General features: G+C 45.1%; 1 protein-coding gene across 1 annotated transcript in view; it reads right to left on the bottom strand.

Moving 5' to 3' along the window:
* Positions 1 to 26,540, bottom strand: part of ERICH2 (glutamate rich 2) — a 78,757-nt gene extending 52,217 nt beyond the window's left edge. Inside the window, exons 1-6 of the mRNA XM_082260315.1 lie at positions 26,488 to 26,540; positions 17,163 to 17,205; positions 13,775 to 13,808; positions 12,496 to 12,526; positions 12,003 to 12,042; positions 8,538 to 8,586 (exon numbers count right to left, since the gene is read on the bottom strand). Of these exons, the coding sequence (XP_082116441.1) occupies positions 8,538 to 8,586; positions 12,003 to 12,042; positions 12,496 to 12,526; positions 13,775 to 13,808; positions 17,163 to 17,205; positions 26,488 to 26,495 (205 nt within the window). The 5' untranslated portion in view covers positions 26,496 to 26,540. The remainder of the gene's footprint in view (positions 1 to 8,537; positions 8,587 to 12,002; positions 12,043 to 12,495; positions 12,527 to 13,774; positions 13,809 to 17,162; positions 17,206 to 26,487) is intronic.
* Positions 26,541 to 27,536: the final 996 nt, after the last annotated feature.

The following is a 27,536-nucleotide window of genomic DNA, read 5'->3' on the forward strand; positions in this document are numbered from 1 at the left end:
CTGAGGGGGCCACCCCGGTGTAGGATAGTCAGTGGATGGGTGTCGGTAATCAAGAAAGAGGATACTAGGAGGGTGTCCTGAAGATAACTTCAGTTCATCAAGTCATCTGGAAAGAGACTTAATCCTAAATCCACCTAAGTGGCAAGGTTACATCAACAGCCTGGCTGTATTAACAGATAGATGTCCTCCAAACTTTGTGCATAGTTAATCTGGAGCATCCTACTAATCCCTTCTCCCATCCCTAATTTATAAAGGAAAAACAAAACAACAACATACCCCTGGATTAATTATTGACTGAGCCAAGAAGTAACGTGATAGACTGTAATGTCAATGTTGCTAACAGTAACCCAGGGGGACCCCAAAGTGTGAAAAATCAAGCAGTCCTTAAGGGGGCAGTGCTTGAGGGGGCGTGGCCGGCTACTGATGTGAGAGCAGCGCGGTCCCGGAGCTCTCTCCTGCTTGCCCTGATCCTTCAGTGATCCTGTGGAACCCCGAGCCGCTACTCACCTGATTCCGACGCCCGTGTACTCCTGATCCCTCGGTGCATCAGCGGAGATGGTGAAGATCGGTCCCCCTGGTCCGGAGGCGGCTGGATCCCGGTCGTCGGCCTCCCTCCTCGAGCGGTCCCAAGATGGCGCAGGCCCGCCACGGAGCTCGAGCCAGCCAGCTGCTGCTGCACGATCCTCGCAGCCATCCGCCTCTCTCTCCCACGGAGGTGGCTCGGAGCCTGACGACTCTTCCTCCCCGCATCGGCATGAGACTGTGAGTGACCTTCTTCTTTCCTCCCCCCTAGACCCCACTGCTGAGGCGGGGGTGGATAGGCCTGAGCCATCCCTTGCTGCCATCATGGATGCCATCCGCCATTGTCAGGCCTCTCTCACTACTCAAATTGAGTCTGTGAGGATGGAGATGTCATTCCTGAAGCAGGATGTCCATAATCTCCGCCATAGGGTGGGCAACGCGGAGCAACGTGTTGGCGACCTGGAGGATGCCCACCGCCCCTTGCAGGCCTCTGTGTCTGATTTACAGAGGGGTCACACGGCCACCATTGATAAGATCACTGACATGGAGGATCGCCTCCGACGTAATAACCTCCGCTTTCTGGGATTCCCTGAGGGGGCGGAGGGAAAGACCCCCGAATCATTTATGGAAAAGTGGCTCCTTGACACCTTTGGGAAGAATGTTTTTTCTCCATTATTCGCCATTGAACGGGCGCACAGGGTGCCGCTGCGCCCCCTGCCACCAGGGGCGCCACCTCGTCCTCTTCTCATTAAACTTCTGCATTTCCGGGACAGGGAGGCTGTGCTACGGGCCTCCAGGGAGAAGGGCCGTGTCTCCTACAATAATAATGCTATCTCCATCTTTCCTGACTTCTCTGCAGCCACCCAAAAGCAGCGGGCCTCCTTTATGGCAGTTAAGAGACGGCTGCGTGATCTCCAGTTACCATATAGTATGCTTTATCCTGCCCGTCTCCGGATCATCTCTCAAGGCAAGGCTCATTTTTTCCAGGATCCTCGGGAGGCTGCGCACTGGGTGGACTCCTTGGGCCGTGGCTCTCCTGGCCGCCAGGACCGGCGGTCTCCTCCTAGATGAAAGACTGTTTATCTGCTGATAGTCTGGTTGGGCTCTGGGCTCGTCCTGGTGCTCCACATGGACCCTCTCTCGCTTGATTGATTTTTTTTTGGGACAGATGGCTATTCCCTTTTTCTGGGGGTCGGGGTTCCTATTTTTCTGTTTTTTCTGATGGGCATTTTTGGGGTGGGGGGGCTCCCCCCTCATCTCTTTCCTTTTTATTGTTTTTTCTCGTTTGTCTACTACAGGACGAGCAGATCCACGTTTCCCTGCATTTGACTTCCTTTTGTTGTTATGGGCTACAAAGCTCTCAATTGTTGGGGTTTGAGGGCCGGGTGGGCTAGGGTGGGGGGAGGGGGTGTTTGTTACTATTGCCATCCGCAACCTGCGGGTCTAGGCGGGTTTTTTCTTTTTGGTTTGTTTGTTTGCACCATTTTGATCCACAGGGTCGGTACAGTTTTTCCTTTTTTTGTTTCTGGGGTCATGCTCTCTCCTTATGCGATGCAGTTGATTTTGTTTACTATGTTACTGTGGTCACTTTTTTTATGTCTTATGTATACTCCTTTATCTGGGCTCCTCTCAGATGCTGGTTGTGCCTTGGCCCTTCGGGGTTTGCCTGTTTTTGGGCTGACCTACGGGGCGCTAACGCTGATTGTTGGTGTATTTCTATGTCTACTCTACGTATAATCTCATGGAACGTCAGGGGGCTCAATTCTAAAGTGAAACGGTCTCTGATGTTTGACTATTTAAAACGCCATAGTCCTCACGTTGTTTTGTTACAGGAGACACACCTCCAGGGGTCCAGGGTTATGGCCCTTAAGCGGGCACACGTGGCGTATGCGCTACACTCTACCTACTCTTCCTATGCCCGAGGCACGTCCATTTTGATTGCCAAATCCGCTCCAGTCACTATTAAACATTTAAAGACGGACCCCTCGGGGTGTTTTGTTATCCTTGTTATTGAATATTTAGGTAAACCTTATACCCTGGTGAATGTTTATGTCCCCCCGCCGTTTACTAAGTCATTCTTTGACCGTGTTTTGGGTTTGGTTTTGGAAATGGCGGAGGCCCCTCTTATTATGGCGGGTGACTTTAACACGGTCCTCGACAATGCTTTAGACCGCTCTGGGGCTGCTTCTTCCCAACATACCCCCCTGCGCTCCTACTTAGACAAATTGGACCTCGCGGACGCCTGGAGGTGGAAACATGGGGGGATTACTGAGTTTTCTTGTTATTCGAGCTCACACCACACTCTATCTAGGATTGACCTCTGTTTGCTCTCTCGGGAACTGCTGGGTCCGCTCTCGGGGATCAGGTACCTCCCTCGGGCGGTATCTGACCACTCCCCTTTGCTGGTGGACCTTGCTTTGGGGTCCCCACCTAATTATAAATTGTGGCGACTAAGCCCTCTGTGGCTGGCGGACCCTGCGGTGACTGATCAGGGGCTCACGGAATTGAATTCTTTCTGGGCGCTCAATGGACGGGAGGGGTCGGCACTGCTGACCTGGGACGCCTTCAAGGCCACTATGCGGGGCACCTTCTCGTCTGCCGTAGGCCATGCTCGGAAGGCGCGTCAGACCAAGTTGGTTGACGCCGAACGGGCATTGCATACGGCTGAACGGCAATACTCTGACGACCCCTCCCCTCAGAATCACGCCGCTTGGCGGGCCAGAGCCCGTGATTTGGATCTCGTCCTTATTGAGCGCACCCAGAAAAAACTGTTATATCAGAATCAAAGAATTTTTGAACTGGGGGACAAGAACAGTCGCTTGTTGGCCTACTTAGCTAGGCCGGATTTTCAACCTTGTATCATTCCCCGGGTCACCAGCCAGGCCGGTGTCATTGTAGAACAAACTCCTGCTATTCTTCATAGTTTTGTTGAATTTTATTCCTCTTTATACCGCACTCAGGCCCATTACACTATTATCGAACTTGATGATTTTTTATATGATATTGAACTGCCCGCATTGTCGGTCGACCAATCTCGCTTCTTAGACTCCCCTTTGACCACAGAGGAGATTGACAAGGCCATAGCTACGTTTGCACATAATAAGACACCTGGCTTGGATGGTTTCCCCATTGAATGGTATCTTCACTATAGGGAATTGCTGGTCCCCCATTTGTTGAAAGTGTTTACTTGTGCTCTGAAGGAGGGACGTCTGCCACCCTCCATGACGGAAGCCCTTATAGTACTCATCCCGAAGCCGCGCAAGGACCCTCTTCTCTGTGAATCGTACCGTCCGATCTCACTTATTAATACAGATGTGAAGATTTTGGCCAAGGTCCTGGCGAGGAGGCTGAATACGGTTGTCACGGACTTGGTCGGGGCGGACCAGTCGGGGTTTATTCCTGGCCGGTCTACCTCGATCAACTTGCGTAGACTTTTTACCAACCTTCAGACAACTCATGATTCTGTGGGGGCCAGGGTTGTGGTGGCCCTGGACACTCACAAGGCTTTTGATTCAGTGGAGTGGCCTTATCTCTTGGAGGTATTGGCGAAATTCGGATTCGGATCGGGGTTCATAAACTGGGTACAACTTCTATATTATCTCCCTCGTGCCCGGATCAGGGTCAATAATTCCGTGTCTGACTCCTTTCCCATTTTTCGGGGTACTAGGCAGGGGTGCCCGTTGTCCCCGTTACTTTTCGCCCTGGCCATTGAGCCTTTGGCTGCGCAGATCTGCCAGTGTGCGGCTGTTGCGGGCTTTGTGATCAATGGCTTGGAGGAAAAGGTTTCCTTGTATGCGGATGATATGTTGATATATCTAGTGGATCCACATCAATCCCTCCCCACTCTATTGTCCATTATTGATCGCTTCGGTCACTTCTCGGGTTTCCGGGTGAACTGGAGTAAATCTACTCTGTTCCCCCTGGATCCCCAGGTTCTGCCCCCTTCTCTCGCTTCATGCCCTCTCCAGGTGGTAGATCGGTTTCGATACTTGGGGGTTGACATTCAACTCCCCTTGTCTCGTTTCCTCCCCAATAATTTAGATCCCTTGGTTGCCCGACTTAAATCTTCTTTGCAGCTCTGGTCCCAGCTTCCTCTCACGGTTTTGGGTAGGATCAACATTTTTAAAATGATGTTCCTTCCCCGATTTCTGTATGTGTTGAGTCACTCCCCGATATATGTTACCAAACGTCGTTTCCAGGTCATCGATTCGCTCTTCACTTCATTTATCTGGGGGGGTCGGCCGGCACGTGTGGCCAGAGATGCGTTACAGTTACCTGTATTAGCGGGGGGACTGGCAGCGTCCAACCTACGCCTTTATTATTTTGCCTCCCAGTTGGCACACGCACATTGGTGGTTCCATCCCGAGGACAATCATGCTGCGGCGGCCTTGGAGGCGGCTATTTTCACGTCCTATGAATCTCTGCAAAATTTGCTGCACCGTAGGTCTACTATGGGCAGGCCGAACACTGCACTTATCTCGGTCACTCTACGGGTTTTTGCGGCTACCGCATTGGGTGAGGCCGACCCTCCGGGGTCGTACTCCCCTAATGCCCCCCTTTGGCACAATCCTCGGTTTCGGGAGTTTTTCGGTCGGGACGACGGTATTTTTTGGGCCCGTCTTGGGGTGAAGTCTGTTGATCACCTGTATGTCCGGGGAACCTTCCGGTCCTTTGCGGACATGCAGTCCACTTTTGCTGTACCATCTACGGCTCATTTTCGCTACCTCCAGCTGAGACATGCGGCGGCTGCGCAGTTTGGCCTCCGGGATGTCTCGCTGGAGCCATCCCCCTTGGAATATCTCCTCTCTGACTCTTCACATGAGAAGCTGGTCTCCACATATTATCGTAGGCTTTTGCATTCTAAGTCTAAGCGCTTGGCGGTGGTTGAGTCCCAGTGGCGTGAAAACGTCCCGGACTTGACGGAGGAGGTTTGGCATGACGTCCTTCCTGAACAAATCCCGGTTGTAATTTCCTCCAGGGATAGAGTCATACAATTAAAATTCCTGTATAGGGCTTACTACACTCCCCTGTTCCTTCATAAAATTGGTACATTATCCTCCCCTCTTTGCTCTAAGTGCTCTGATGGTGTGGGATCCTTCTTTCACATGTTTTGGGAATGTCCCCCTGTCCGTGCCTTTTGGTCAGGGGTGACGGTCTTTATAACTGATATCTCTCAATTGTCCAATGTCTGTAACCCCCTTCGTTGTCTCCTAGGATATGTGGATGATGAGGATGCTCCGGCTCGCACGAAACTATTTCTGCGTTTGCTCTTTTTCTATGCTAGGAAAGCTATTGCTCTCCGTTGGAAATCTTCCACACCCCCTGACGTTCCATTTTGGATCTCTATTGTTAATCAGGCTCTGCCTCTGTATAAACTGACGTATGAGGCCAGAGGATGTCCGAAGAAATTCAATAAAATCTGGTCCTTCTGGGTAGACTCTGATCTTACTGCCTCCTCGGTGTCTGACGCCTCCTAGGCGATGTCTACAGTGCCTTCTTTTGCTCAGCATGTGTCGTTATATATTGCATATAATAATGTGTTACCCCCCCTTTTTACCACGATTACTGGGTATTCTCTGTACTGTGGTTTTATTTTGTTAGATGATTGGAGAGGATGCTTTGTATGTTCTGTATCCTCTCTTTTATGTTGCACTGCCATTTTTCTTTTGGTGTACTGTGTTTTGTTTGTTTAATAAAAACCTTTAAAAAAAAAAAAGGGGGCAGTGCTTACAAACCCAAAGGATTGGAGTTTCTGTCCATCCAGGCCTGAGAAACGTGCATATGAAAAGTGCAGTGCTAAAACAATAATCCACCTAACTCCTATAGATAAAGACCACTACTAATAATGGATAGTTAGCAGTTTTAGTAGCAGGTTTGGTTATTAGTGGTGCTATTTATGTATAGGGGTTAGATAGATTAGTATTTTTTAGTGCCAAACTTTTCAGATGCATATAATTTTGTTCTTTTCAAAATGTGCTAATAGTAATTATAATAAAAAAAGAGTTATGGTGCAAAAGGATCTCACTAGATATTTTTATTTTGGCCTGAGGTTTACACAGCTCTGCCAAACAGCATATTCATACCCAAAAGAGGAGGGGACCTAAATTTGTTCCAGTTTGGCTTTTACTCCCCGGGCTCCTCCCGACCTTCCCCCTGTGACTGGACAGTGAAGGGAGGAGCAGAACACTAATAATAAGCTCATCTCTCTGTCCTCCTATCAGCATGCTTCTTGCACTGCAGCACATATGATTGGCTCCTTGTGCTGCTTTTCCTTCTCCTTTTTCTAAAGTGGAAGTAAAGATAATATAAGTCTGGGTAAAAAATGTTGCCTCCCCCCTCCTCATACCACTTCTGCATACCATTTGTATGAGAGATCAGTGTAAATACTGTCTTTTAACAGCTTTGGTATGGTCACATGATCGCATCACTTCTGTGTCAGTGTAAGCTTAAAGTGCAAGTCCAGGCAAAACCTAAATAACGCTAAACCTGCTCTCTGCCACATTCTAACTCTAATCTATCTAACCCTGTAAAGCAAAACTTGCTGTACTTACCTATTCTGCAGACGTTCCGATTCGGTCTGGTCTACAGCGGTGGAAGGTCTGTGCAGGAGAGGACCGATGTAACGTTAAAAACTCCTACCCCGTGAAAATTCCCTACCCTCATCACTTCCGCTCCACGTACGTCATGCATCAGCTGAGCTGCTTTCCAGTGTGCATGCTCAGGCAGTAAATGATCGGCTCACATCGGAAGTGACAAGGGAAGGGAATTTTCACGGGGTAGGGTTTTTTTAACGTTACAACGGCTTCCCGTGAAATGACCCTACCCTCGTTCCCAGTGCTTAAAGTGTTGGGTTAGCAAATGATGTCGGCTTCCCGTGAAAATACCCTACCCTTGTTCCCCGGCGGGTCGAGAAAAATGTAAAAGTGTCTCCTAACGGAAGAAAATTTCAAATTATATATATATATATATATATATTTTTTTTTTTTATATCATTTCATTTCGATTAATATATATACATTTTCTTCCATTAGGAGGCACTTTTAAATTTTTCTGGACCCGCCGGGGAAAGAGGGTAGGGTATTTTGACGGGAAGCCACCGCATTGACGTACCCTAACCGGAAGTGACGAGGGTAGGGAATTTTTACGGGTAGGTTTTTTTAACGGAACACCGACAACGGCTGTGAAATGAATGGGAAGTGACGTCACACATAGAGTTACTATGGGGCTTCCGTTGTCAGCTGCCTCTCCTGCACACGCCTCCACACTGAAGCCGCCAGTGACAGCCGATGCTGGGACCGGACTGGATCAGCTGCAAAATAGGTAAGTATAGCAATTTTTACTTTACATGGTTAGATAGATTAGGTACAGAATGTGGCAGAGAGCAGGTTTAGCGTTAGTTAGGTTTTGCCGATTTTAACAATAGGTCTGAATTCACACAGCTGCGACTTCACCCGCTGGCTTCCATTGCCCCCACCCCTGTTGTCGGTGTTCCCTCCATCTGATGCAGCAGCCGGTCAATGACGCAGGACGGCCAAAGGTTCTGAAAAGCATGGCCGCACCAAAGCTTTAAAAAAAAAGTACTTCCACTGACCTCTTTTACAAACACTATACATCAAAAGGTATGAGGAAGGGAGAGGCAACATTTTTAACCTGACTTTTATTAGCCTTTACTTCCACTTTAAGCTCTGCTGTACAAGGACTGGAAGAGACTGACACCAAGTCATATGAAGGTGCTTACACTTCCTACATTAACAAAAAAAAAATACACCGAAGGATAGATTAATGATTAGAGAGCTGCAATAATTTATGTCCTTTATATCTGCCTAGAATTCAGCGTTAACCTTTTACAGCATAAAATAATTCAGAATGTACAATCAGTGACCGATTGACTTGAATATGGGCAAAATAAGCCATCTATTAACAAGGCTAAATGTACTTCATTACTGATAATGTAGGAATAAACCCCATCATGATACAGGTTTTCCTTTTGTTAGTTCACCCTGTCTTGTAATTACCTGTAGGTCCAAGCACTTCTAGCTTCCCATTTTGTGAATTTATTGGTTGCTGCAGAAATGGAGAAGATGTTATCATTATCCAAGCTCCCCTAAGAATATCCATAATAGTAATATTCAGTTTATAATGGCAAAAGAAATTCCATAAAATAATTTACTATAATACAATGTAGAGATGATTTAGAAGCAAAAACTTCACAACAGTTTTAAACTTATTTTAAATTATAAATATTGACAGAATGAAGATTTTTAGTATTGAACATGAAACTGTAATGTGAGATATAAAGAATTTTTTTGTGAACATGGGTTCCCAAGCCTTCAAGTTTTATTTGGTGGCTCCCAATAGGCAACTATGGTACAGTCTTAGCAGTGTGATGATATACCTTGACTTTTCTCAGAGCTTCACTGGGCCAGTGAAAGAAAAGAAAAAACTACTGTATACCAACATATTGACTATTCAAACTGATAACTTTGGCTTTTAAGGGCTCATTCACATGGGCATATTTATTCATATGCCCGTGCCATGAGGCCATCTTCATCCACATAAGACGCACAGCTTTTTCGTGGAGACTCGTGTAGGCAGCCTGTTGCAAGCATATCCCAGGGTGAAAATCTGTGCTCATCTGATGCATGGATCAGAATGCAGTGGGGGGAGATTTACTGGTGCACAAAGAATCTGGTGCAGCTAAGGGTCTGGTATGGATCTGGGGGGGGGGGGGGGGGGGGGGGGCACCACACGCAGTTTTTTTTGGAAATTTTGGCGCAAGGTTCCCCTTAGAAATCCACACCAGACCCGAAAAGAGCCTAGTATGTGTAAGGAAGGAAGGAAGGAAGGGGAGGGGAAGGAAGGGGAGGGGAAGGAAGGGGAGGGGAAGGGAGGGAAAGGGGAGGGGAAGGGAGGGGAAGGGATCGGAAGGGAGGGGAAGGGAGGGGAAGGGACGACACCTACACTTTTTTTTTTTTATGATTGAATTTTGTGTTCACTTTCAATGTGATGTTCAATTCGGATGCGTTTCCATAGAAGTTAATGAGCCTGGAATTCGTATCTAAATTGCACTAGAGTGCTCAGGAAACGCAGAGGACTCTTTAAATTTGCCGTGCTGCTGCACAGCATAAATGTGAATTGGCTCCATAGAAAGCCGGTTTGGTTCACATGTCATGCGCATGTATGTGAATGGAGACTTAAAGTTGTGTATGTGTAATAGCAAATAGAGTTAACATAAATTGTAACATTTACTTTAATTTGTACTTGCCCCCTTTTGATTTGTTAAATATGCAATTGAACGGTTGCATTATTTCTGTTCCAAAAGTGCAAATAAATACCTGTTGAACATATCCGAACTTCAGAGCAGTCTTGTATCTTGTATACTCATCCCCGATTATCTTGAGGAGTCTTATTAGCCCTCCTAGCTGTTATATTGGGCCTACAGGATGATTGAAGTGAAAGTTCAGTCAAACACTAACTATACTTAAATTTACTCTCACCCCCACTCTAAGCCTATTCTATCTACCCTGTAAAGGAAAGATCTGTATCTTTACCTATGCTGAGTACACTCCAGTCCGATGACATGATCAGGTCCCAGCGGCGGCATCAGTGAAGAGCAGAGATCGCTGACAACAGCTGCACAGCCTGCATGATGAGATCACCCATAGGCTTTCTATGGGGCATCCATTGTCAGCTGTCCCTCATCTACACTGAAGCTGACGCTGGGACCCAATCATGAGACCGGACCAAAGTGCCCTTGGAATAGGTAAGTATACAAATCCTTCCTTTTACTGGGTAGATGGAATAGGCTTAGAATGGGGGAAGGAATAGATTTAAGTATAGGTAGTGTTTGACTAAACTTCCAATTAAGTCTCTGCACTGTGCAAAATAGGATAGGGGTGGGTTTAAGTAGTTTAGCAAAAAGAAAACTGGGCAGGGCTGACTCCACTCAGTCCACCAAAATTGTGTGTGTTGTCAGCCCACAGAAGGACTTAAAGCATTATTAAACCCAAAAGAAAACATTTAATCTATTGCAGCTTACCAATTCTTAGGTGTGGTGGCTGAATTCGTTTTCTTTTTAACGCTCTTATTTTTACCAAATGATTCTGCTAGTAAGTCTGTTTTTTAACAAAGCTGTGCAGACATAGAAGCGGTTAAAATATTGAGACAAACCATTTAACGCTGACAGGGGAGCTTATAATGACCAGCTTTTAATATCTTTATCCCAAAACAGAAAAAAAAAAAACAGTTTTCTGTAACTGCTTATAAAGTGTTAGCAGGAATAATTTGTCAGTGTATATAATTCTGCTAGTGCAGCCAACACTACCCTTCCCCCAGACTGACAGTGCTGCTGCCCAAAAGTGTCTCTGTTGCTTCAGAGTGTCATGCACCAGGAGGAACCCAGGATCCACTGCACCAGTGTAGGGTCTGACAATGGGTACAAAGATTTTATCCCAATGGCAGTCAGGGTTTCATTGTCTAGCCTGTAGAGGTCGGTGCGTCCCTCCATGAATATGCCTCCCCAGACCATCACTGACCTACCACCAAACCGATCATGCTGAACGATGTTACAGGCAGCATAACATTCTCCACGGCTTCTTCAGACCCTTTCACATCTGTCACATATGCTCAGAGTGAACCTGCTCTCATCTGTGAAAAGCACAGAGCGCCAGTGATGAACCTGTCAATGCTGGTGTCCAATGGCAAATGCCAATCAAGCTCCAAGGAGCCGGGCAGTGAGCACAGGGCCCACTAGAGGACGTCAGGCCCTCAGGCCACCCTCATGAAGTCTGTTTCTGATTGTTTGATCAGAGACATTCACACCAGTGGCCTGCTGGAGGTCATTTTGTAAGGCTCTGGCAGTGCTCATGCTGTTCCTCCTTGCACAAAGGAGCAGATACCGGTCCTGCTGATGGGTTAAGGACCTTCTTTGGCCCTGTCCAGCTCTCCTAGAGTAACTGCCCTTCTCCTGGAATCTCCTCCATGCTTTTGAGACGGTGCTGGGAGACACAGCAAACATTCTGGCAATGGCACGTATTGATGTGCCATCCTGGAGGAGTTGGAATGCCTATGCAAACTCTATATGGTCAAGGTATCGCCTCTTACTACCAGTAGTGACACTGACCCTAGCCAAATGCAAAACTAGTGAAAAACAGTCAGAAAAGATGAGTAGGGGAAAAAAATGTCAGTGTCCTCCCCCTGTTAAACCATTCTGTTTTGAAGGTCGTTCCATTGTTGCCCATCTTTCTAGTGCCCCTGTTAACTTCATTAACACCAAAGCAGCTAAAACTGATTACCAACCCCCTCTGCTACTAAACAGACCAGATCAATATCCCAGGAGTTTAATTGACTTGATGCTATACTCTGATTAAAAAGTGTTCCTTTCATTTTTTGAGCAGTGTACATTATACTGTATGTATGTATGTATGTATATATAAATAGGTTGCTTATATGCAACACATACAAAATCATTGCTTGCTTACCGTGCTTGCAAGCTCTTGATCATCACAAATATATGTTTTTCTAAAAAAGAAACGAAGAATCAGTATTAGAAGATAACATCTGTAACCCCTTTTTGCATTTTGGTGCGGAATCTGACTGGCACTATAGTTTTACGAAGTTCTAAATCCAAATGCCTTGCATTTCTAACTGAATTTTCAATGGACAAAAGCTAACTGATAAATCAACGTGAAGGCAGCATTATCTGAAATGGTGTAGAAAAAGAAATAGCCACACATCCAGGAATTCCAGTTGTCTTTAGACTTCGTGTTGGTGTTATCAATTGTAACATTTTGGAATTTAAAGAAGTCTAAAGGCAACTGGAATTCCTGGAAGTGCGGCTATTTCTTTTTCTACAAGTTTTCTACCGAGGTGGGCCGGGGGCCAACACTCTATGGGATACTCCATCTCCTAGCTATCACCACACACCTGGAGCAGCGTTCTCTCTCTTCATTATCTGAAATGGGCTCCACTTACCGGGATCCAGGCCTCTTTAAAGAATCATCATCTTATAAAAAACAATGACAAAAAAAGCATTTAGTAGAGCAAATCATAAAGTATATATATTTATATATATATAATATAAATATACATAAATAAAATAATAATAATAAAGTGAAACAGTATTTAACAAACAATGTACTTTCTACAATTTCTTTTCACTTTAATGAAAGCTGCAGATTTATAAAATTGAAATCAGCTTTTAAAAATACAATAAAATGTTAAAGTGGAACTAAACCCATCAATTCAATTGTTTCGCAGAACAATTAGGCACAGTTTGCACTTGTGCGACTCCAAAGTTGCACATTTCTAAGTGCGACTTTGACGTGACTTTACAATCTCACTTAAGTTGCAAGAAAGTAGCATCAAAGTAGTGCAGGAACCTTTTCAAAGTCGCATAGATTGGAATGGGTGCCATTGAAATCAACTGGCTTCGACTTTATGTGTCAAAAGTCACATGACAAGTTACACTAGTGTGAACAGAGCCCTACATTTAGGCTGCATTCACACTTGAGCATAGCGTTTAACTGTGTTTTTTACCGCGATTTTATCGAGATTTTCAGGCGTTTTTTTCAGGCGTTTTTGGAGGCAGGCATTGACATCTATCAAAAACGCTGGTAATCAGCCCAAAAAGAAGCTCGTGTACTCCTTTCAGCTACAGGCGTTTTGCAAAACGCTCAGATGTGAACAAGGGCCATTTAAATGAATGGGGTTTTACTTGTTGGGTGTTTTGGAACGTTTTTTTTTTTAGCGTTTTTGGAGCTGAAAAACACTCAAAAAACGCCCAGGTGTGAATGAAGCCTTAGGGCATATCGTGAATGATGACTGTCACAGTTGCCTGTGCTCTCAACTGAACTGTCAGGCCATTTAAAGGCTGGTGAGAAATTTGACCACAGCAGTGGTAATTAAGGGCCATTAACCATTGCAGTGAGGAGGGCTTATATGACATTTTATTGGGTGGGTCTGGATCTACTTTAATTGGATCAAGAGGATGACTATAGAAATATATAGGTACTCTATATGATCACATGCAAAGATTTCGCACCATTCTGAACGGATTTCTAAGCACCATATAGTAGGGGGGTTTCTTTGCTGAAATTGTATTACCGTCTATCAGATGGGAGCCATTGTAGTGTTGTATGTTAACAGGAACTGCTCCAAAGCATAATAACCAACTCAATATGATTTATTTGAAGCTGGTGTGTTTTGCAAGGCCATTCTTATTTTCTCTGGAATATGGTCAATCTATATTCACCTTCTGGATCAAGCACTTCCAGGGTTCCTGGCACCTGAAAAATAAAGTCAGATATAGAAACGGTCAATTTCTGAAGGATTATGGCACCAATACATAACATTTAGTATTTGCATTCACATGCCCCTTTTCCCTCCATGCCATGTGGGGAAACAGAGAACGGCAATGTAAACACCAAACTTTTTAAAGTAAGTATTTGTGAAGGAACTGTGTGAGGCTCCAGTAGTGCTCGGGGGCCGGACTATTAAAGTAGTGGTATTGATTGCTTTAAACGCTTGACAAAGGAATTCTATGGTATAATGTATTTTGTAAAGACAGGGCACAGTGAAAGTGGTAAAGCTGTGAATACATGTGAAAAAAAGAGCTAAGCGCTCCATCTGTTTACATACAGTCAGGTCCATAAATATTGGGACATCGACACAATTATAATCTTTTTGGCTCTATACACCACCACAATGGATTTGAAATGAAACAAACAATATGTTCTTTAACTGCAGATTTTCAGCTTTAATTTGAGGGTATTTACATCCAAATCAGGTGAATGGTGTAGGAATTACAACAGTTTGAATATGTGCCTCCCACTTTTTAAGGGACCAAAAGTAATGGGACAGATTAACAATCATAAATCAAACTTTCACTTTTTAATACTTGGCTGCAAATCCTTTGCAGTCAATTACAGCCTGTAGCAGTGGCGTACCTAGAGTATTTGGCACCCAGGGCGGATCCTATATCTGGCACCCCCCCCCCCCCCAACTTAAAATGTAAAAACACCCACAAAAATTTTGCAATGTTTTCAAGAATATTTATTGCACACATTTCACACCCCCCATCACAGTGCCCCTTGCAGTCTGCCCCCCATCTCTCTAATCACAGTTCCCCTTTTGCACTTTCTGCCTCCCCTGCACAGTCCTACCTTTAGCATTAACAGATAGCTAATACTATTAGCAATGTGTTTAAGTTTGAGTAAGAGATAGGAGACGTGCTAAAAGGAGATGGTCAGAGAGTGCGGACGTGATACAAGAGATGGTCAGAGACTGCGGCCATAGTACAGGAGATAGTCAGAGACTACGGACCTGATACATGAAATGGTCAGAGACTGGGGACATGATACAAGAGATGGTCAGAGACTACGGACGTGATACAAGAAATGGTCAGAGACTGGGGACATGATACAAGAGATGGTCAGAGACTGAGGACATGATACAAGAGATGGTCAGAGACTGCAGACATGATACAAGAGATGGTCAGAGACTGCAGACATAGTACAGGAGATGGTCAGAGACTGCAGACATGATACAAGAGATGGTCAGAGACTGCAGATGGTCAGAGACTGCAGACATGATACAAGAGATGGTCAGAGACTGCAGACATGATACAAGAGATGGTCAGAGACTGCAGACATAGTACAGGAGATGATCAGAGACTGCAGACATAGTACAGGAGATGGTCAGAGACTGCAGATGTGATACAAGAGATGGTCAGAGACTGCAGACATGATAGAAGATAAAAGAACACTAGGGTCACTGGAGAGCACAGGGAAAGCAGAGAGCACTGGAGGAGCTGAAGGGAAAGGGGAGGAACTGGAGAGAATTAAGGGGGGTCTGGAAAGCGCAGGGTGTAGAGAGCATGGGAGGGCCGGCAGGGAAAACCAGGGGGATGGAGAGCATGGGGGTAGGAGGGGGAACTGAGAGCACTGGGGGGAACTGTAAATCACTGAGGGGAGAGCCAGGGAGCACAGGGGGGTGGAGAGCACTGGGGGAGCCATAGAGCATAGGGGGCAAGATGAAAAGCACTGTGGGGAGCTGAAGAGCACTGGGGGGGAGCTAAAGAGCACCAGGGGGGGGGGTAGTGAGCACCAGGGGGAGCTAAAGAGCACGGGGGGGGGGGGGTTAAGAGCAGTGGGGGGGGGGTTAAGAGCACTGGGGGTTAAGAGTGGGGGGTTAAGAGAAGTGGGGGGCTGGAGAGGACTGGGGGGGCCAGTAAAAGAAGTTGTATAGGAGGGGGATGGGGCAGCTGCATATAAATGAATTGATATGTCCATATTTCTCCTGCTGCCACTGGATACCTGCAGGAGGGAGAGGAGGAGAATCATCCAGCGGCAGCAGGGGAAATATGGAAATATCAACGCATAGACATCACCAGACGCTGTGTTTCCTCCCTGATGATGCTCTGCCAGGCCTCTACTGCAACTGTCTTCAGTTCCTGCTTGTTCTTGGGGCATTTTCCCTTCAGTTTTGTCTTCAGCAAGTGAAATGCATGCTCAATCAGATTCAGGTCAGGTGATTGACTTGGCTATTGCATAACATTCCACTTCTTTCCCTTAAAAAACTCTTTGGTTGCTTTCGCAGTATGCTTCGGGTCATTGTCCATCTGCACTGTGAAGCGCCGTCCAATGAGTTCTGAAGCATTTGGCTGAATATGAGCAGATAATATTGCCCGAAACACTTCAGAATTCATCCTGCTGCTTTTGTCAGCAGTCACATCATCAATAAATACAATTGCATTCGTCCAAATCATTTGGTGTGGGGTTGCTTTTCAAAGTTTGGTGTTGGCCCCCTAATTCCAGTTAAAGGAACTCTTAAGGCGTCAGCATGCCTAGACTTTTTGGACATGCTCACAACTTTATGGGAACAGTTTGGAGATGGCCCCTTCCTGTTCCAACAGGACTGTGCACCACTGCACAAAGCAAGGTTCATAAAAGACATGGATGAGTGAGTTTGGAGTGGAGGAACTTGACTGGCCTGCACAGAGTCCTGACCTCAAAACGATAGAACACCTTCAGGGTGAATTAGAGAGGAGACTGCAAGCCAGGCCTTCTCATTCAACATTAGTGCCTGACCTCACAAATGCGCTTCTGGAAGAATGGTCAAACATTCCCATAAACACACTCCTAAACCTTGTGGACAGCCTTCCCAGGAGAGTTGAAGCTGTCGTAGCTGCAAAGGGTGGGCCAACTCAATATTGAACCCTACGGACTAAGAATGGGATGCCATTAAAGTTCATGTGTGTGTAAAGGCAGGCGTCCCCAATACCTTTGACAATATAGTGTATATCAAATCACTATTTATTCAATTTAAAGACTGATGAATAAATTCTGAGATCGATAGTAATACTGCAAGACTCAAGATGAGAAAAAAATTAGACTTATTTATATTCAGCAAAATAAACATCCCCCCAATTGGCATACAAGTATATGAATAAAGCAATCCAGAAACAGACAGTGAAACAGCTCAGGTACACTGCAGTGATGCTATATAGAAGTCTTGTAATAATACACAATTATCCAGAAATGTGGAGGAAGACCCAGAGAAGTTTTGTGTAAAACAAGACTTTGCCAGGAAAGAAAACAATAGATGGGCATTCTCTGGTAACCAGTACAATGATTCTTTACCTTGTTCACATGGACTCGGGAGAACGATCTTCGAACATCAATCCTAAGGAAGCAGAGAAAAATCATGTTTTCTATTTAAATCAGACAAAGAAATCCAATTACTGCAAATCACGCAAAACAGAATGTTAGGAAACAATGAAACATTCTATTTTCTGTTTATGCTGCCATTTCCAAATAATCAACTGTGAAAAATGAGCAGTTATGAAACAAATTGCTTACATTTAGGACTTCTAAAGAATAAAGCTATGTAGATGCTGACATCAGCAGCCTTCACTCACTTCAAACACTGATTGGACGGTTGGGAGTGTTACAGTATGTGTTTTTTCCGAGTGATATCTGTATGCTCCCTTTATATCCTCACTATTCCTTGCCTGATTGAGTAATGCAGACCTAACTTAAAAATTGATGTCTATTTTTTTTTTTTGAATGCTACAAGTTGTAATTGCATTGGGCCCGGTTCACAGTGGTGCGACATACGCTCCGACTTTGAGAACACGTCACATGACACGTAAATCAATAGTTCCCCATAAGAGCCGTCCTAACTGGTATGACACAAGTCGATCCGACTTTAAAAAAAGCTTCCTGCACTACTTTTGTCCAACTTTGGTCTGTTTCAGCCCATTCAATATCATTAAAAATTTAGTGAAGGCGCCTAGCCCTTTAAAAAAGATGTTAAAAACCTGCTGGCCCTTTAATTGTTTAAAACAATAAATGAGTACCGTATATATAGTGGGTAAAAAGGCGCTGGTAATCTTTTATATTGCTGGATACAAATACTACGGTATCTCGTATTTTATAAATATTTAAAAATAGTATAAAAGATGTACGTGCTGTGTTATACAAAGTGTAAATATAATTAATACATATCAAGGTGCTAACTAGTGCATCAACCTAAAATTACAGGTGCTAGCTTTTACTAGTGCACAAATTACATAAATATATTGTTATTATTTAGTTAGTGCAACAAGCAAATAAAAGTGTTTACTGGTGCATAAACATAATATATTTAAAGTTCAAGTGCTGACCTTAATTGCATTTCGCTCTTGTGCGTCATCAGGCGGTCTCGATGACGCACAAGAGCGAAATGCATTGTGGTCTTTGCTAAACCCGGAAACAGGAACTTGAGGCATTCGAAGCAGTGGCTGGGACGCACGCCGACCGCCGCAAGTAAACAGAGAAAGGAGATACAGGAGGGTGCTGCAGATCCTCGGAAGGTATCTTCCCAATACCCGTACGATCTTAACTGCCGAATTGCCCAGTGCCAGGAGGGCACAACAAATAGTAAGAAGCCAATTGTTATCTTATAGTGTAATATAATTCAAATAAACAATATTTCACTATTGGAGGCTATCTTTCATATCTTTATATGTGCGGACTATATGGTCCATGTACGAGTAACGTAGGAGCAGGATATTCAAGTAAAAGAAATCGAGGAGAGGTCTGATCCACCCAGTTAAAGGGATCACAGGCGTTGGGGGTCCTTGTGACCTGTCGGAAGCTGGTAAGAGGCTACGTGTGACACACCCCATCACCTGGAGATCTTTAGAATTAAACAATCAAGATTATATAAGCACAATTTGGTTGCATGAATTGCTCAGAACTAATTTTAGAGACACTTTTTCACATTTTTTGGAGCACTGTAATAGTGAGCACGATAATTTAATATTGATATAATTTAATTGTACGTGATTTAATTTATTTGTGGATACACCAGTAAGCACCTTTGATTTATTATAATCCTTGTATAATTAAGGTCAGCACTTGCACTTTAAATATATTATGTTTATGCACCAGTAAGCACTTTTATTTGCTTGTTGCACTAACTAAATAATAACAATATATTTATGTAATTTGTGCACTAGTAAAAGCTAGCACCTGTAATTTTAGGTTGATGCACTAGTTAGCACCTTGATATGTATTAATTATATTTACACTTTGTATAACACAGCACGTACATCTTGTATACTATTTTTAAATATTTATAAAATACGAGATACCGTAGTATTTGTATCCAGCAATATAAAAGATTACCAGCGCCTTTTTACCCACTATATATACTCATTCAATATCATTCAAGTCGGATCAAAGTTGGATCATCATCTTAACTGACCTGACTTGTGGCATGCAACTTGTGCTCTGAAGATCTTGAAGGGGAACCCCACGCCAAAATTAAAGAAAAAACTAGGCCCTCTGAGTCTTGAGAGGGAACCCCACACCAAATGAAAAAATAAATAAATAAAAAAATGGCATGGGGGAAACCCCCACGCCAAAAAATAAAATGGCATGGGGTCCCCCCAAAATTCATACCAGACCCTTATCCAAACATGCAGCCCGGCAGGTCAGGAAAGGGGACGACGACAAGCAAGCGCCCCCTCCTGGACCATACCAGGCCACTTGCCCTTAACATGAAGGGGTGGGTGCACCCCCCTACCCCAAAGCACCTTGTCCATGTTGATGGAGACAAGGGCCTCATTGGAATCTGGAAGCCTCCTTAACAAGAGGACCCCCAGATCCTCCAATCTTCTCCCTCCACTGCTGTCTTCTCCCTCCGGTGATGTGTTCTTCCTCCGGTGACGTGTTCTCCCTCCGCTGCTGTCAGACAGTTTCTGACAAGTCCATTATTAAAAAAAAAAAAGAATGTCCCCTGTTGAAGCTCTAATGTATCTTCTTCCCTCGGTTTTCTCCCTCTGGTGATGTCTTCTACCTCCGCTTCTGTCTTCTCCGCCGACGAACTGGTTCTCCTCCACCACTGGCTCCCACTGTTGTGTCATCTCCGATGTCTGCCAGTTCTTATATAGCTATGGGGCATGGCCATCCGGCAATGCCACCATGAGACTCTGTCCCTTGTGATGTCACATGGAGTGCAATCTCATGGTGACGTCACCGGATGGTGAAGACAGAGAAGAAGACAGCAGCAGACATGGAAGACAAGAGGAAGAAACATCACTGGAGGGAGAAGACAGGAGGAAGAAGACAGTAGAAGAGGGAGAAGATTGGAGGAAGAAGACAGGCTGGAGCTACGACGGGGGGACATTCTCAATTTTAATAATGGACCTTTCCTGATCTTTTGCTTTTATTTACAATACACTGCTTTTTTTTGGGTGAATGGGTAGAGGTAGGGGTACTCATTCACATGGGGGGCCGTGATCTGGGGGCTTCCAGATTCTGAAAACCCCTCTACCCGCAGAACCCCACAACCTCCGCTCAGGGTTGTCAGAAAGAGGTCCTTGTCCCCATCAACATGGGGACAAGGTGCTTTGGGGTGAGGAGGCGCAGATCCCACCCCCTATGTTAAGGGCATGTGGTCAAGAAAGGGGGGGGCATTTGCTCTTACCCCCCCCCACACTATTCCTGACCTGCCAGGCTGCATGCTCGGATAAGGGTATGGTATGGATTTTGGGGGGGGCCTCATGCCGTTTTTTTTTTTTTTTGGGCGTGGGGGTTTTCCCTAAAAAATCTTTACCAAACTGAAGGGTCTGGTATGGTCTTGGAGGGGATCCCACGCCATTTTCTTTTTAATTTGGCATGGAATTCCCTCTCAAGATTCATGCCAGACCCAAAAGGCTTGGTATGGTCGGGTAAGAGTCGGATCCTGTTTATTGAAGTCGCATAGAAGTCAGACTGGAAATCGTCCGACTTCTGTGTCGGAGCAGTGTGAACCCAGCCTTAAAGCTGAACTTTGGGCAAAAAAATATGTCCTCTTCCCCACTGCAAGGACAGCTCCTTTAGCCTTATTTCTTGCTCCCTCAACAGCCGGTGGTCCACTCCCCTGTGGTGGTCCACTCCTCCCAAAATGCGGCAGGGCCTGCGGTGTTCTCCTGCAGAGTGCTGCAGAATGTCATAGAGAGCTGCAAATGAGGACAAAAAAAAAAAAAAGGAGGAAGTCTGCAGGAGCATGGAATAGGGTAAGTATAGCTACTTAGTCATCATCTCCTAGTTCAGCCATTCTCATCCTTTTTCCCCCCTTTAGGAACCCTTGAAAACATTTTCAGATCTTGGAGAACCCCTGTGGAAACCAATCATCCATCAGAGGTCAGAGGGAAAAATGCCCCCTACATTCGCAGTCAGTGGGCAGAATGCCCCCCTTATGGTAATGGTCAGAATGCCCCCCCCCCATACAGATAGCTAATAAGAGGTGGTGTCTTGTCATTGACTCTGCAAAGTAGCATTGGCCCTGGAACTATGTGAGCACGTTTATAGGGAGGTCAATCAGCCACAGTTTAAGGAATACTTAGAATCCTTTAGAGAAGGAGTGAACCAATCAGGCCGTTCGTTTTTTTACAGCAAAAAGCAGTCACTTCCAGAGCAAAGAGGTCCTCCGCAGTTGGATAAAAATATAGGACAACAACTCCAAATGCTTGGCGGATGCAGCCTTCCTTGGACAGGGTAATCCAAAGTGAAACTACAAAAACAAACAAACAGGAAGGTGCAAGCACCTAGGGCAGGGTTCCTCCTGAGGTTGCAATGGGTTCCTGGAACAATGGGCAATGCCTGCCTCTGAGATAAGTTCTCAATGACACCATTGTTTCTTTTAGCTATCTGTAAGGGGGTAATTCTTCCCAATGATGACAAGAGTAAGGAGCATTCTTCCCACTGACCGTCACACTAATGTGTCATGAGTTGTAGATTTTAAATTTTTAGTAGGAGTTCCCAGAGACCAGAAATTTATTTTTAAGGGTCCCTCTGTGTTGAAAAGGTTGAGAAAGGCTGTTCTAGACCAGACTTTTTCAACCAGGGTGCCGTGGCATACTGGGGTGCCTTCTGGGTTCTTCATGGGTGCCTTGGCAAAATGCCCAAAAATTGTTTCCAATTGTCCAAAAAAATTGGGGGGAAAATGTACATGGTCATAGATAAAGAAACTCCTTTCTCCAGGAGAGGCGCCACATTCAGGGCAGGGCAATGCCTATCAAGAGGCAACGTGAATTTCTTGGTTTGCAGCATGCCAGCCTTTTTCAACCCGGGTTCCACAGCACCATGGGATGCCATCTGGATCCTTTAGAGGTTCCCAAAAATGCCTTAAAATTGTCAACAAACTAGGTTTTTGATGTGCAGAATTTCAACCATTAGCACCATCCTGCCGGCCAGCTGCCAGGATCCTAACAACTGATGATGCCATAGGTTCAAAATGAGGATGTTGGATGCATGACAGCATCCTTGTTTGCCCCTTTCTTGCCATTCTCTGTCAGTACTGGGGTCGTATTGGGGGGAGGGGTCTGGAATAGTAGTCAGTACCAATGTGCAAAGGTAGAAGAATAAATCGCCACTAACGTTGGGTGTCCTACATGTGTGGATACTGCTGCAATATGTAAAAGTATTAGTTTGGTGTTTTATATTTTAGAATGGGGTGCCTCAAGGTTGTGCAGAATTTAAAAGGGAGCCTTGACTGAAAGAAGGTTGAAAAACACTGACCTAGGGCACTACCAAAAATGCATTACAGCGCTGGAGAAGACAGTGAGCAGGCAGGTGGGGCATTTTATTGGAGAAGACAGTGAGAAGACAGATAGGGGCATTTTATTGCAGCAGAGAGAGTGCATGCCTCTTCTGCAATAAAAGCCTGCCTGCTTGCTGTTTGCTAGTGCATAGGTTGGCGTGATCCCTTAATTGCTTTAGCTCATCTCTTGTTTATTTATGTTTTTATTAAAATCAGTTTCGCCATGTTAACTATAGGCAAAAAAAACTATTTCTCATTTTGGAAAGAGTAAGCCCCCGTTCACACTAAGGTGACCTGTGAGGCGACCTGGTCGCCTCACAGGTCGCCTTCCATAGGGAAGCTGCGGACCCGTTCTAATAGGAGCGACACAAGTCGCTCCGACTTGGAAAAAGGGTCCGGAGCTTCTTTGGGGCGACCCGGAGGTGACCGCCATAGACTTCAATGTTATGAAGTCCGTGGCGGCCGCTCCGAGGTCGCGGCGCGTTGCTCACACCGCGACCTTGGAGGTCGCCACCCGAAGTCGGATCGCCCCTATGTGAACGGGGCCTAAAGGATTATAGCCTCCGTCTGTTTGTTTGTTTTTGCCTTTTGAGTCCTTTTAGGGAGACTTCCCTTCACTTCTTCTTCCATAGCCAAAACAGGAAGTGAGAAGAAATCCCTCCAAAGTGAGGAAATCCTGGTGTGTCACCAGAATTAGTGTCCCCATAGGAAGATTTCTTCTCTGTTACTGTTCTGCTCACAACTGAAGATTTAGGATTTTCTCTCCTGTTCAATATTGATGATAAAAATAAACAGACCAAATAGAGAAGGTGACTCTCCCTAATAGGGACACAGACAGCACTAAAAACTAACAGGGGTTCTAATCCCTATCAACTCCACCCAAAACAAAAAACGTTTTAGCCTTTAGTTACACTTTAACCGTTTCCGGACTGCTCCATGCACTTTTACTGTGGCAGGGTGGTCTGTTAGTGTGAAATCACGTAAATCGCAGCTTCTTCTGGGTCTGGGGGATGCGCGCACACACGCCGCCAGTGACCTGCTCCTGCTGTGATTTTACACAGTGTGAGCCAATCAGCGGGTCTGGCAAACCGGATGTTTGCCAGCATCCGCTGATCTTTCCTGAGAGGGGCAGAATGGCAGTCTGGCTATGTAAACAAGGCAGGTGGCTGTTCTGTCAGAGAGGAAGATGGAGATCTTGTGTTCCTGCTAATAAGGAACACAGATCTCTGTCTTCCCCTAGTCAAAGCACCTCCCCTACACAATTAGAAAGCACCCCCTAGGAGTATATTTAACCCTTTGATCGCCCCTGATGTTAACCCCTTCCCTGCCAATGTCATTAGTACTGTGACAGTGCATATTCTTAGCACTGATCACTGCATTAGTGTCACTGGTCCCCAAAAAAGTGTCAAAAGTGTCAGTTAGGGTCTGATTTGTCCACTGCAATGTCGCAGTCCCGCTATGAGTCACTTATAAAAAAAATTAAATAAATAAAAATGCCATATAAAATGTCCCATAGGTTGTAAATGCAATAACTTTTGTGCAAACAGTCAATATACGCTTATTGGGATTTTTTTTTACCAAAAATATGTAGCAGAATACATGGCATAAATTGATAAAGAAATTAGATTTTTTAAATTTTTTTTTTGGATGTGTTTTATAGCAGAAAGTAAAAAAATACAGTTTTGTTTTTTAAATTGTCGCTCATTTTTCGTTTATAGGGCAAAAAATAAAAACCACAGAGGTGATCAAATACCACCAAAAGAAAGCTCTTTTTGAGTTGTAAAAAGGAGATAAATTTTGTTTGGGTACAGCATTGCATGACTGCACAATTACCAGTTCCCACTTGCCGATCAGCCGCCGTAGTCATACTGCGGCAGGTCGGCTCTGTTAAGCAAAACAAAGTATGTGTACATCAATTAGCGTAGCAGTTAGTGGGGCTCGCACATGCCGAATGGCTAGAGGGGGAGCCAATCAGGGAGTCTGGCGGACGCAATGACCTCCGGCCACCCGCAATCGCTGCCCATGGAGACAGAACGGCGGTCTGCCAATGTAAAACAAGGCTGTTCTGTTAGAGATGAACACAGGGATCCTGTATTCCTTCTATTTAGTGAGCCGATCCCCCAATACAGTTAGAAAGCACCCCCTTGGTACACATTTAACCCACTGATCATCCCCAGGTGTTAACCCCTTCCCTGCCAGTGTCATTAGTACAGTAACAGTGCATATTTTTAGCACTGATTACTGTAGTAATGTCACTGGTCCCCTGAAAAGTGTCAGAAGTGTCAGTTAGGTGTCCGATCTGTCCAATGCATTATCGCAGTCTCGCCAAAAAATCACTGATCCCTGCCATTACTAGTAAAAAATTACTAGAAGAAAAAAAAAAAATGACATAAATCTTTCCCCTAGTTTGTAGAAGCGATACCTTTTGCGCAAACCAATCAATATACACTTATTGGGATTTTTTTAACCAGAAATATGTGGCAGTATACAAATTGGCTGAAATTGATGAAAAAAATTCGATTTAAATTTTTTTTTGGAAATATTTTATAGCAGAAAGTAAAAAATATAGCTTTTTTTTTTTTCCGAATTGTCTCTCTTTTTTTGTTTATAGCACAAAAAATAAAAAGCACAGAGGTGATCAAATAACACCGCAAGAAAGCTATATTTAAAGGGAAAAAAGGACATAAATTTTCTTTGGGTACAGCTTCACAAGACCGCGCAATCGTCAGTTAAAGTAACGCAGTGCCGAATCGCACAAAAATGGCCTGGTCATTAAGGGGGTAAAACCTTCCAGCCCTTAAAAGTGGAACTCCACCCAAAAAGGGGGAAGTTACGCTTTAAGTGCCTGTTTCCCGCTCCTCTTGCACAATTGCCCCTTTTGAGGAGTTGGAGCAGGAATGGCTCGAGGGGGAGCCAATCAGTGGCTCTGGCGGACGCGATGACCTCGCATCCGCCAGACCCAGGGAGCAGGTACCCGATTTCGACAGACACCTACTCCTACTTCCGTTCCCAGTGCCGCTGTTCCGTGAAAAAACCATACCCGTGAGAAAACCATACCCTCGTCACTTCCGGTTCCGCTACGGAGGGTATGGATTTCTCACGGTAGTTAAACTTGCGGCGGGTACATTAAAACACTTCGGGTGCAACATAAATCATGTCCTCTCCTATCGCTGTAACATCCCTCATCTCCGGTAATAAATATAAAAGCGGATCACGGAGCCGCGATCGCCGTCACATTTACGTCTCATACACCCGCCGCCGCTTTTATATTTATTACCGGAGATGAGGGATGTTACAGCGATAGGAGAGGACATGATTTATGTTGCACACGAAGTGTTTTAATGTACCCGCCGCAAGTATAACATTAGAAACAGTGCCGTGATATTTTCATGCCCACCGAGCATGCGCACTTGTCAAATTCTTTCTCCTTCAATTACGTATCCGGGGCTCTGAGCATGCGCACTACTGCGCTGCTCTGCTGTTTCAGACCGGAAGTGACGAGGGGTATGGTTTCTTCACGGGGTATGGTTTTTTAACGTTACACCGCAACGCTGTGAACAGAAGTTCTTCTTCCTCCCTTCCCTGACAGGTCCCAGAAGACTGCACCCGCTATACAGGATACGCCGTGCAACTCACGCATGCGCAGTGGGTGCCTGGCTGCGAAGCCGCAATCTGTACCCCTCCTTCATTATTCCATGGACTTATAAGGAATCAGGATGTGCTCTCAGATCTGAGTCCCTCCAGACAGGAGAGCACACAGTGATGGGACAGGCATGGCTAAACATGGACAAAATAAAGCTAGAACTGCTGCATACTATCAGGGAAGTGATTGGTTGCCATGGGCAACTGCCATAGGTTTCCTTTCATATCCATGAAGCAAGCATAACACCTCACCTGCTCATCGTTCAGACAGTGTACAGAGCCGCCCGCATCACAGCACACACCGCTGTAATAGCACAGTCTCAAATGTGCTCTGTTGCCATGGGAACGGACGCATGGGGAGAGCAGCATAAATGTCTCGGGTAGGAACTAAAGTCACGCAGAAGAGTTCCGGTGTAATTTGGCGCATGCGCACTGACTGTCATCACGTCCTAGCCTCTGTTCACATTTTGTTACTTTCTTTAACTTAGTTGGCCTAAATAGTAACATTGATGCCGCTTACAAGCCGGGCAGTTACTGCATTTCTTCTAAGTTCTGTTATTATTTCACACAAACTGCAAGAAATGAGAACTGCATGAAATCAGCAGAATACATGTGTGGGTAGATTTTTTTTTCCCGAATCCAATGCTTTGAGCATTAAAAAATAAAAGAGCAGACTGAAAACATTCCGGGGCTCACCCAGTAAGCAGGGCCGTGCCTTGTGGTGTGGAGACGGTCTAAGGCCCCTTTCATACTTGTGAAAGTCGAGCGTCTTTGATGCGACTTGAAGCAATGTCTGTGTAATCCTGAGGTCTATGGACCTCAAGTCGCATTAAAGTAGTGCAGGGACTACTTTGAAGTCACCGCGACTTGAAGTCGCACAGATGTAAACTATTCTCATTGGAAATCATGGGTTACGACTTGTTGTGTGACTTTGCAGTCCCAAGTCGCAGGGCGAGTCGCACAAGTGTGAACGGGGCCTAAATGTTTTTTTTAACCACTTACCTACCAGGGTTGTCTGGCATTTTTTGTTTATAAGTTTGATTTTTTGCTAGAAAACTACTTAAAGCAGAGACATAATCGATTTTGTGGCCATCCGCTTGCTTTTCGTCATACAGTTAGAAAGCACCCCCTGGATACACATTTAACCCACTGATCGCCCCAAGGTGTTAACCCCTTCCCTGCCAGTGTCATTAGTACAGTAAAAGTGCATATTTTTAGCAATGATTACTGTAGTAATGTCACTGGTCCCCTCAAAACTGTCAGAAGTGTCAGTTAGGGGTCCGATCTGTCCGCCGCATTGT

The sequence above is a fragment of the Pelophylax lessonae genome (assembly GCF_965119305.1).
Source record: "Pelophylax lessonae genome assembly, chromosome: 6".
Classification (NCBI taxonomy): Eukaryota; Metazoa; Chordata; class Amphibia; order Anura; family Ranidae; genus Pelophylax; species Pelophylax lessonae.